Source organism: Paramacrobiotus metropolitanus, unplaced genomic scaffold (genome assembly GCF_019649055.1).
Source record: "Paramacrobiotus metropolitanus isolate TYO unplaced genomic scaffold, Prichtersi_v1.0 Parri_scaffold0000062, whole genome shotgun sequence".
In the NCBI taxonomy this organism is placed as follows: Eukaryota; Metazoa; Tardigrada; class Eutardigrada; order Parachela; family Macrobiotidae; genus Paramacrobiotus; species Paramacrobiotus metropolitanus.
This window is the reverse complement of record NW_026570282.1, coordinates 448,446-459,816: the sequence shown is the minus strand read 5'-3', so window position 1 is coordinate 459,816 and position 11,371 is coordinate 448,446. Positions and strand designations below refer to the sequence as shown.

Sequence of the window (11,371 nt, the reverse complement as noted above, 5' to 3'; positions counted from 1 at the left end):
GGAGCAGACTCTCTCATGCGCATCGACCCGATCCCGAGGTTGCTTGCTGCACCTGATAAGCTGCACACTGCTGGCCGTAACCTCTCTTACCGGGGAACATGGCTAAGTTTCACAATTACCTTTATTGTTTTGTTGCGGAATAACTCACTATGAACGTGTACTGGATGGTGCTCTTGCGATACCCATTTAACTGCAGCTTATAATAAATCCGTAAACTTGTTGGACCTTTCCGTTATATTTTCACACGCCTTACAACGGTTTCTTGAGAAATTTTGCGGCAAACGGTAAGTGCTGTCTAGCTGTAGCTGCTAACAGTCTTACATTTTCAAGCCCATGCTTTCGGAATAAAAACGATCGACCTCGTAGTGCATAGTATGATACTAATATATGCTCTCGGGAGTTTACAGTTTACGCAAAATAACGTGTACTGATAACTTTGTACGTTTTGATTTCACATGGTAAACGGTAGGAATCTTTGTTTAATTGTAACAACAGGCATGATCTACGTACATATCTCTTTTCCGAACGTGCGTGAATGTATTTTTCGTTCATTACGACCAAATTATTACGCCGAATTGTTTTTAGTGAAGCGTATTCGGTACAAGATAAATCGGCAGAATCATATACCGCATAAGTGGAAGCACTATAATACGTACAATAGCAGTTGGTACAGCAGTGTGGTTGTCTAAATGCCGTCGTCTGGAACATTCTCATGCTGCAAATCATCGAAAAACTGTATTGTCCATATCGTACTAACTAAGAAAATCCCTGCTGTCTGAAAGGCTGTAAAAAAAGTCTATAACAACTATACTTTGTACCTCTAAACGCACACATGCAGCGAAAAGGTGAACCCATACATTTGGAGCGTCAAACTTCTAAGCTATACCATAATGTCTGATACACTTTCGGTAAACTCCGACTATGTGTGCCCAAATTTTATTTAACTGTTTTGATAATTAGGCTATAATATTGCGTAATTAATCAGTGTCGCCTATGCAAAGTACTCGTTTTATGTGAAAGATGCAGGAGACAGCATCGGCACCCTAGATTTTGTAATTATTGAGATTTAAATGCTACAGTTATTAGTGCACAGAAGCTTTTCAAACGAAAGTACGAAATCGTCATTGGTCACGCTGAGGAAAACGTTTCATGAAATCGGAATCGTGTTGCTAGAAACTGTATAATTTGCCCGTGCTGACTCCTGAGTTTCCGAATTATTAAAACTCTTATTATGTCAATTGTTGAACAGATGAAGGATCATAATGCGACCTGACGCCACAGATGGTCCGAAGCTGGGCCGCGATATTAAGGTGCTTTTAGCCAAGCAGATGCCAAATAATCTGCAAGTGGGTAGAGGGGAGATGCCCTCTGTGGAACCGGAAATTATCTCCACTGAAACTAACGCAACCGAGCCAATTAGCGAAGCTTTGAAATCTCGTCATAATTCCTCCGCACCTTCATCAACTGCCAGCACGGTGCCAGCATCGAAAGCCAAATCCTCTGTTGCCGGTCATGATTCACTGGTGCCTTCCGTCGTGGTAATTGATCCTAAAGCGCCAGCACAGCCTTTAACAGTATTGGAAAGTGATATTGAGGAAGAGTACAATGACGATGATGATGATGACGACGGTGTGGTCAAGACCGTTGACGGCGTACCGGTGGATTCTCACGCAGCGGGTGACAAACGTCGCAACAGTGTGTCCAGCAAATCCAAATCGCTGGGGGAGGTGCCTGCCGCGGCTGGTGCAGCGGCCAAAGCCAGGGCACGGAAGTTAACCGCTTATGAGCAAGTGTCTCAAGAGCTGGCCAATGATAAACGCACATTGAAGGAAATTACACTGGGTCGGCGAGTGGGGTTCTATCGGATACGGACCGAGCTTGGCTCCGGAAATTTCTCCCAAGTGAAGATGGCTGTACACGCACTCACGAGAGGTAGACACAAGCACTCAAATTACTTCTGCTCTTTATTCCTATTGATTATGCAATCAACGGTGTGCCTACTTAGGGTTAACAAATGGCACCCATGAAATGCAGTAAATAATACATAATAATGTATTTCGATTGACAGAAAAAGTGGCCATCAAGATTCTGGATAAAGCGCGTTTGGACCAAAAAACTCAACGACTTGTGGCCAGGTACTCTCGCTAAGGCTAAACCACTAACAGAACATACCATATAGCCGTGAAAATATCCGTAATTTGTTGAAGAAATAAGCATGCGCACATCATCTGCATATATTGCTACGTTTCAGAGAGATCGCCAACATGGAGCGTGTTCATCATCCCAACATTGTTCGCTTGTACGAAGTGGTCGAAACTCTGGCGAAACTTTACTTGGTAATGGAATACGCCGGTGGAGGGGAGTTATTTGCCAAGATTACCAACGAAGGTCGCCTTAAAGAGCCCGACGCTGTGCCTTTATATGCTCAAGTTATCTCCGCAATGGATCATCTGGTATATTCACTACTCTTCCTATACGGCGTTACTTGAATAATTCACTTCATTCTATAATGTTTTTCCAGCATTCATTAAATATTATTCATCGGGATCTGAAAGCCGAGAATGTCTTCTTTTCTGGACCAAATACAATCAAAGTCGGTGACTTTGGATTCAGCACAATTAGCCTTCAGGGCCAGGCCTTGACTACCTTCTGTGGCTCACCTCCGTATGCCGCACCGGAACTCTTTCGGGATGAAAGTTATGAAGGGCGTCCTGTTGATGTTTGGGCCATGGGAATTATGTTATACTTTATGGTCACCGGCATGCTTCCGTTCCGAGGAGAAACCGTCGGCAAACTAAAGAAAGCTATACTTGAAGGTAAAAGTTCATGCTTGTATGCATGCTATGGTATACTTGATATTAATTATAGTCCCATAATCCTATTTGACGAAAAAGTGTTTCAATTTCGCGATCCCCATTAATTGTTAGGTTATGAATCAATGAATTATGATTTCGTTTACAATTAGTGCAGTACTTAATTAATTGATACAATACAATTAGTCCTACGCCTGATGTCGCCGCTTTTCGTATTTCTCTTACTTGTTGTAGAAGTATGTCGGTATCTACTCGTACATCTCACCGTGCTCACATAATCGCTTTGCACGAACACCGCAACCTTTACTATGCTTTCGTTGCACCGCACGATAACTGATTATCCCTTCTCGGTAGCGTTGAAAAAATTTGAAGTCATATACGCGAACCAGGTAACTTGCGCTATGATTGTTGACTGAACGTCCGCAGGAAAAATGGTCTAAAAGTCCCGGATGCACGTGATGATCTGCTGTCAATTAACTAGGCAGCCACGACCAGCGTCGTAGCTAGCTAAATCACAAAAGCCGCTGTTCATGTTTTCCGGAAAAGATATTTATTGATTTTCTTTACTCATCGTTGCAGGTGTATATTCCGTCCCGACGTACTTAAGTGTCCAGTGCATTGAGGTGGGGATTATATAACGTCATGGCGTAGTGTATTCTATTGGATTTTTTGCTCCTGCTGATGTCCGCACACATTTTCCTCAACCGCATGTAGTAATACTTTTTGTAATTTCAGTTAATTTCGGCACTACTACGACCCGTCGCAGCCGATCGGCCATCCGTTCACGGTACACGCAGATTCCAGTGGATGCATGGTGCGACGTACCCGGATCCGTTAAAACCATTCACTCTCAATCCTGATGACATAATGCACGGTATGCAGATATTTCTTCCCCATGGGAGCTAGACACAATAGGTCGCCTATTAAATGTGATGCTTACTGTTCGCTATCCATTTATTTCATATATCGATCGATACCTTTCTAATCGTTTGATCGGACCCCGTGAGCGAATGTTCCAGAGCGTGCGCATAATCAAACGAAAATTGTAGACTAAACACATACGACATAGGTAAATACCATACAGTGAAAAATTTTATTCTATGGTCGAAAGGTCATGCGTGCGCCGGTTATTATGTGACAGCGAATGTGTCCCGATATACTAATAGGTACTTTTACTGGTATTCAGGCATTCATTTTCGTAACGATGGAAAATTAACCTTTAATAGATACCTTACATAGCTGCACTGCATTGTGTAAGTATAGCTGCTTTACAGGCAATGCGAGGTTAAGTAAACGAATCTAGCTATGAGTACAAGTCACCGTTTGCATGCTACCCGTAGCTGTCGATAAAAAATACGAAAAAACCACAGAGTCCCATTTCGTATCGGTATATTATTTAGAAAGTGTTCAAACTGTAAGTTTGCTCTGAATGACAATTGCTGGCATGTAGTGGTTCCCACCAATTACAAGACACATCGGGTATTTTCTGTGAAGTTTAAGTAGTATACTGACGTACCTACGCTAAGTATTTCATCACCCTTCTGGATCACATGTTGCAGCACATTAACAACAATAATTGCAGATAATCTAACGGGCGAAGAACGGCAAGCAAGAAAGGTCCTAAAAGAACTGGGAATAACACGCGACGTCATACAAAAATCCATGGGTAAACAATCGCGGTCCAGCATTACCGGGACTTACCGGATTGTACTGCATCGCATTCAGAAACAAGCCTTAGGGATCCAGTATGAAGAATATGCAACCAATGGAAACGACATGACCGAATCTGCGCCATCAGCGCTAAACACGGCGGGCAGTGCACCCTCGTCTGGCAAAGGAAACCGCGGGGGAAGAGGATTAAAAATAAATCCTTTATCAACAGGGAATCGAGGGTTCCCCGGCGCTGGTCAAGGCAATAAGGTGTCCAAATTGTGCACCATTCTTTGATTCTGGCCGCTGGCTATGCAAGGTCCGCAATTTATGCAAGTAACACAACAGCAAAAAATTCGGCCAACAGCGCCGATTCGCTTCACTTGAATGCCTTCCGTCCCCGGTTGATAGCCAGTGAGCCACGGACCTGTCGAAAAGTATGCTGTCTTGCCTTCTTGTAGGCGAATACAAACGGGTGACCGCGTAGCAGTCGGCACATAAAGTGTATCACATTTACCAAATCGCTTTATTAGATAACAGCTGGAAAGAATGTATTCTGGCATTTATGTAAAATTTAATTCTGTTAGATTGAATTGGGTTGCTCAATCAGAAATGTGGATACTACTAGCTAATTAATTATCATTGTTAATACTCCTAGCAGTGTTCGGTGTGTTTTCATCAAGAAAAGTTTGATCCAACTTGTAATTAATTTTCAGTTTTGCTGGAACGGAATTCGATCTAGAAAATCAAACTGTGTTGGCGCAAGGGACGCAAATCATGAACTTCTATAATTGCAATTGAATTCATTTTCTATTGCTGCACATTATATAGGCCTCATGTTACATCGGGTCGTAGCTAACTAATCCATACGATAGTTAGCAACGACCTTCAATACGTAATAAAAGAAATAACATCTATATGCACATGATTCATGATTATCGCGGTCTCGATCACGGTAAACGAAGGGAAGTCGGAAAGCTGGACTCCAGATGCTCCAGATTTTGCGAAGCATGTTTGATTTCTTTTCCGTTCAAGACTGATTTTTTAACTTTGCCGTAGTCTCGTATAATACAAATATTATGTGCTGCCGTGCCCGCACTAATTTGTTATGCGGGCCTCGTATTATATATTTTCGTTTTGCAGTTTGAATTTGCCAGTTGAAAGAATAAGTATATTTTTAAGCGAAATAACAAGAGCTTTACCCAATAGACTACGTCAAAATGTGTCGCAAGTGCGCACTGTAAAACAGAATCAGGCTAATCAGGAATCAGGATGAAAATACTGAAAATAAATAAAATTATGAAATACGGCATCCCGTTTGGTGCATGACGCGTGTCCGCCTGGCCGGCCTGGGGTGGCGTTTGGGAATAGCGGCTTCAGCCAAAACTTCCTCGTTCTCGTTTAAACACTATACTGTAAACCACAGTATGGGTAATGCGCACCAATATTTGGCGCAGCTGATTACTTTGCCAGTAACCCGCGCTAACTGTTATGTGGATCGCTTGCTACGATTTTTCGTTCTTATTTCCAACGCCAGTCTGGAGTTTTCTGGTTATTTATTATTATTAGTAATAATAGCAGTAATAGTACCTTATTGCGATTTATAGTACACTGTACAGTAATTACTTTTTTTGAATATCTCTGGTTGTCCGTGTAAGTGTTAATCTGTAAAAGTAAAGTTTAGGACTACTTCAAAAGTTAACTCATCTTGATACATTTGTGCAACTGTTCGTTTTGTGATGAAACCGTGTACACGTTAGAGGAACTCTGGTGTGGAACTTTTACCTGTTTGTCTCCTTTTCTTGAGCCATCAAGATGAGTCAAATGACTTTTCAGTCGCCTGACGACTGGAACAGGAAAACGGGAAATCTCAGGTTAGTGATTGAATCGATTTGCAATTTTGCATGGATTGACTTGTGACAAAATGGTTGATGCTTAAGTAATAAGTAGCAATAAAACTTATAAAAGCTGAAAGTTTCGAAATAACATTTCCTACGACGCTTTATGAGCATTCCTTAAGGCACATTACCCCAACGCAGTGGATGGTGGTAACATCGATTGCTGAAAGTTTATCGTGGATTGGGTTAAATGACTGCAATCATCCACCGATATGATTAAAAAAACTTCACAATGTACTCCAAACAGCGAACTGTGGAGTGTAGAACTACTGTAGGCTCATAAGTTGAGTTATCACTTATCACAAGATCATTATTATGATGGTCAATAGTTTGTTCAATATTTTCTTTAGCTTTTAGCTATTTTGCAGTGATCTGTTTCGCTTGAACGACGAGCAAAAGGACATCACTAAACAAATCGAGCAATGTTGGGATAGTATTGGATTATCGGATGATGACATCCGCATTCGCGTTGACGTCCTCCAAGAAGCGTACTATTCTTCCACTTCATGGGTGTTGAATAAAGGGCTCAAGACTCAGCAGGACTATCAAAGGGATTTGCTTAAATCCATCGACGACTGCAAAGCTGAACTGGTGAATCTGGAGCATTATTTGGGAGTCACCTGTAAACCCGACGATCAGGTAATTGAGAAAACCGTATAACGCGTCAGGCGTTTTATGTTTTGGCAGTTTGACTTACCTTTTCTGGTTGAAATCGGGATTTCACAGGAATTTTTCAAGAATGTCGATACTGTATTTGTAAAGAATTAGCATCATCATAAGCTTTAGTACAAGTAAACTGCTATGTTTTAGAAAGCATCCCACATGAAAATGGTGGATTTGGAGAAGTACTATCGCGAAGAGCTTCTTCAACCACTGTTAATCATAAAAGAAGATCGCAAAAAAATGGTGGACAGACTGCAGGTGCGTTATTGGAATCCATTCGCTTTCCTCGATGAACATGGTTGTTTTCGGGAATTTTCATTTGCCTTAAATTCATGGAAACCGTATGCCGTTGACCAAACACCAAAGCGTGTAAACACTGTTTAAATTAATGGTTGTTCTTTCAGGCCGAGAACGATAATTATGCGGGCTTGCTCGGGGTTGAACGTTTTCACGTATCGGATCCTGGTTTGCTTTATCGTACAGATGTTCTTGATCGACTGGCGAAAGTTAACGATGCCCACTTGATCATTCTGGTAGTTGCAGTGTTTTTAATTTACAAGAAGCGATGGTTATTTTGTGTGTTTCCGTGATTTTTGCAGAATAGACGAAGAAATATCATGGCTGCCCGACGAGATCATATCAGAACAATCGCAAAAGATTTGAAGGTGGACATATCTCATGTAAATCTGGAGGATTTTTCTGATCACAATATGACACACACGGAAGCTTTCGAAAAACAGGTTGGTCTACGTGTTTGCTTCCAGTCAACGAATAGTCATCTACGCACTGGTTGTTTATTTAATTCAATCTTCTCGAAGATGGTTGAAAAGAAGCGAGCCGCCGAAGAGCAGGGTCAGTCGCTACTGGACCGCATACAATATTTATCAAAGCGTATGGACCTTCCGACAAGGATTTCCATTGAAAGTTCCGATGTTGTCGACCACTTGTGCGATCCTGATGTTATAGCAAAGGTACGTATTTGGTATGTATTGTGGTTGACTTTATCCTTTAAATTTACTATAAAGCACCCGGTGCTCGGTTGTGCACAGTTGTGTTTTCTGAAATTTTCTGGTTTTTAATTCGAAAATTTTAAACTTTGTAACACCTGGTTTAAAAGATTCAGTTTCGATGAAAACATTTGCACTTTTGAGTTTATAGCATCTTGTTTAAATAAGCAGGAAAGGACAGTAGTTGTGTTTTCGGTTTTTCGTGGAAGAATGTTGTGCATTTACGTATTTTGAAATAATTTGTTAACTTTATCCTTGTATCAGGTTGCTCAACTTGCTCCTGATGTGAATTCTTTTTAGCTTCAAGGGGAGCTTGCCCACTTAGAGATCATGAAAAAGGAAAACCTGAATAACTTTGTTGAGCAATTACGGGCGGAAATCAAGGACCTGTACAACAAATGCTTTACCGGCCCGGAAGAGCAGCAAAAGCTGATCGATTTAAAATCCGATACAGGTATTGCGCTGACTAGATTAAGGAATCGCAGTAAAAATGCCTGCTGTTATTTGGCAGTAAATGTGGCATATCGGCAAATTTGTATTTCTGTTTTTCAGGGACTTATGATGAAGCTTCGCTGGAAGAACATGAAAAAGAATGCAATCGTTTGCGAGATCTTTACAAGCAAAACATCGAGTTCTTCTCCAAAATTGTTCGAAGGGAAGAGGTCTGGAAGAAGAAAATGGAATTGGATGTGAGCTCGAGTTTTCGTTAATTTGTCAGCGCACTGGTGCACTATTTGATGCGAGAGACGATTTTAGGAGAAGGAAAGCGACCCCGCACGTCTTCTGAACCGAGGAGGTCAACTGTTGCGTGACCAGCAGGAGAAGGCTAGAGTGGAACATGAACTTAAAAAGGTCAGCCTCAGCCTAAGAGGCCCGAAGTACTATCTTAACATATTTGTAAAATGTTTGCACAGCGAAAGTTGATTTGTTGGGAATTGTGAGTAATGTACCATAATCAGTTTGAAAACTCGAAAGTTGCTTTTATATTATGTGATTTATATATGTTGAATTTTTCTGGCGACAGTTGGATGCCGAATTGGTTCAGAAAACCCACGAGTGGGAAGGGGAGCACAAGCGTCCATTCACGGTTTACGGGAGGATATACGAAGAGTTCGTCGATGAGCAACGTTCTGCTTATCAGGCCCAGCAGGAAAATAAAAAAGAAGAACGTCGTCGTGCAAAAGAGAAAGAGCAACAAGGTGGAGCACAGTTGGGTAAAAGAAAGAACGAGTTCAATACCGGGAAGCTCGAAGTATCAAAGGTATGGCCATTTCATCGATTGTGCGATACAGTACACACAGTGATAGTAATAATGTGCCGTCTGTCACTAAGGATGTGTTTAGTAAGTATCAAATAAATTTTTTTTATCGAGCGAACACATGAAAACATTACCGTAGTGCATGTGGTCGACCCTTGTCTACGGCGATTTATTGTTACGTGTTTTATTGTACACTGTATATAGGTCGCGCAAACCGTAGGGAGACATTTTGAGTATACGATACTGACCTTGTGCCTTTCATTTAGTTGGTGAAAGGGAGCGCAGGATCTGCTGCTCATGCGGGAGGTGGCGGACTAATGGTTCGTTCCCCGATGGCAAAGGGAAAGCGGCCTAATGGAATTGAAGGTATATCTAACTACAGGATAAGTACACAGCAACTCGCAAATTCGCAATCTATTCTGACCAAGCTTCTGCTCTGCTTTGTTGCTTCAGACTGATGTAATTCCTCCGTCGTTAAAAAGGAACGCCGTTTATTTATATGGATCTGCTCCAGTTTTTTAAAACTTTTTTATTCGGAAATGTAGGTGTATGTGGGTTTCAGAGCCTCTGCTGTTTTAACGAGGTTGTGGAGATATGAGTGAATCTGACAATGCCAGAGTCCAGAAACTGTTTTCAGACATGTGTAAGTTCAGTTCAGTTGAGTACTTACTGTCATTATTGTTTTGTCCGTTTCGGTGTGCCTTAATCTCTTAAGACTGAAGTTGTGGAATCGAATATTGTTGCCATTACTGCTGGTTATCTTAGCAGTTAACCACTAATAAATGAACTTTAAAGTCAAAACCTTGAGCGGCTGCTATTATCTTCACACTACGGTATGGATACTAAATGGCATCCTGTTCCATTCCAGACAAGTTTCTGCTGGAAGTAAGTAAACTGCAAAATGTTATCTTATGTTTTTGCTTGGTAGTAATTTGTTACATGGAGATAATGATGTAACTTCCTGCATACACGGAGTACGCAACACATATCCATGTTTCGGTAAAATTTACGATAGAGCTTTCCCGATTTGAATAAGTCTTATTATTATTCTGATGTTCTCAACGTCTACCGTAGACTTCTCACACTGTCCAGTGACCAGTTCCAGAAAACGTAAGCCACTAGCTCCATTTGAATACGGCCTTCTAAAGCTACACCGATGATCCATCACGGCATGTTTTAATAGCGGTTAGGTGAATCGTTACGAGTAATTTGGTAAACAATGCATACTACACCTTTTAAATTAATATGGCCGCTACCGTCCTCTGAAAAATTTTGTACTTCGTACCGCTGAAGTACAGATACTGTATTGTACATGGGTGTAAGTATAATACGAGCATCCGGTTTAAAGCTGCAAAGACACTTGCGGTTAACCAGTAACGATAAAAGAGTATCAGGCTTGCAGTTATTATTAATTTTGTTTTGATTACTAGCCTAGACAGTGGACACCGGCTGTTGGTGTTGTTATATGCTTCTCGGCTTTAGTGCTTTCGAATTCACCGGTTTGCAAATAACTGAAATAAGTACCTTTTAACCGTTATAACACATCGATACTTGGTAGTAAGTACATAATTATTACATTTATGTAAGTTTATATTTAGCTCAGCAGCTGATACCTTATATCTATATATAAAATTAATTTGTTCGTGGACATTGGTCAGCACTCAGCAGTAGCACAAGCAGGGTACATAGGATTTTATCTCTTATACGTTTACCTTGGTACAAGTACCACGCGATATGAAATGAATTTAATGAAGGTCCGACGGAATAGATAAACGGATACAGTACTAAAAATGGCTGGAAAGGTAATCATTTTTCTAGGAGACTGGCAGTTTTTGACAACTAAATATTGGTACGATACTGGTAGGGCAGCAGTACCTGTACAGATACTGCAACCGATTCCTGAAGGGCAGATTCTGGCCATGCCAGAATTGTATATATATATGTATTATACGTATTCTGGTACATACTTCGGCGACGTCTAAAAGAGACTGCGCTAGAAGTAGACTTGTTTGAGAAAGCATGCGGGAATCGATCCTGCGTTTGGCGATCTTGATAAGCCGAAACGCGAGACGGTTAAAACAG

At 41.2% G+C, this 11,371-nt stretch overlaps 2 protein-coding genes across 3 annotated transcripts; both read left to right on the top strand.

Annotated features, from left to right (window-relative positions):
• On the top strand, positions 1-5,177 carry LOC129593545 (serine/threonine-protein kinase NIM1-like). Its single transcript, XM_055489915.1, has 8 exons — positions 1-284; positions 1,250-1,932; positions 2,069-2,135; positions 2,252-2,453; positions 2,522-2,816; positions 3,393-3,436; positions 3,549-3,687; positions 4,396-5,177. The coding sequence occupies exons 2-8, from the start codon at positions 1,263-1,265 to the stop codon at positions 4,758-4,760; spliced, it is 1,782 nt and encodes a 593-aa protein (XP_055345890.1). The 5' UTR covers positions 1-284; positions 1,250-1,262; the 3' UTR covers positions 4,761-5,177.
• An 832-nt stretch (positions 5,178-6,009) lies between these two features.
• On the top strand, positions 6,010-10,078 carry LOC129593584 (protein regulator of cytokinesis 1-like). Of its 2 annotated transcripts, none has more exons than XM_055489976.1 (12): positions 6,010-6,337; positions 6,730-7,000; positions 7,172-7,282; positions 7,429-7,557; positions 7,624-7,764; positions 7,843-7,995; positions 8,332-8,485; positions 8,584-8,720; positions 8,788-8,883; positions 9,056-9,292; positions 9,556-9,655; positions 9,743-10,078. In XM_055489976.1, the coding sequence occupies exons 1-12, from the start codon at positions 6,279-6,281 to the stop codon at positions 9,745-9,747; spliced, it is 1,593 nt and encodes a 530-aa protein (XP_055345951.1). In that variant the 5' UTR covers positions 6,010-6,278; the 3' UTR covers positions 9,748-10,078. The 2 variants fall into 2 exon arrangements, with proteins under 2 accessions (XP_055345951.1, XP_055345952.1); XM_055489977.1 differs by lacking the exon at positions 6,010-6,337 and adding an exon at positions 6,392-6,632.
• Positions 10,079-11,371: the final 1,293 nt, after the last annotated feature.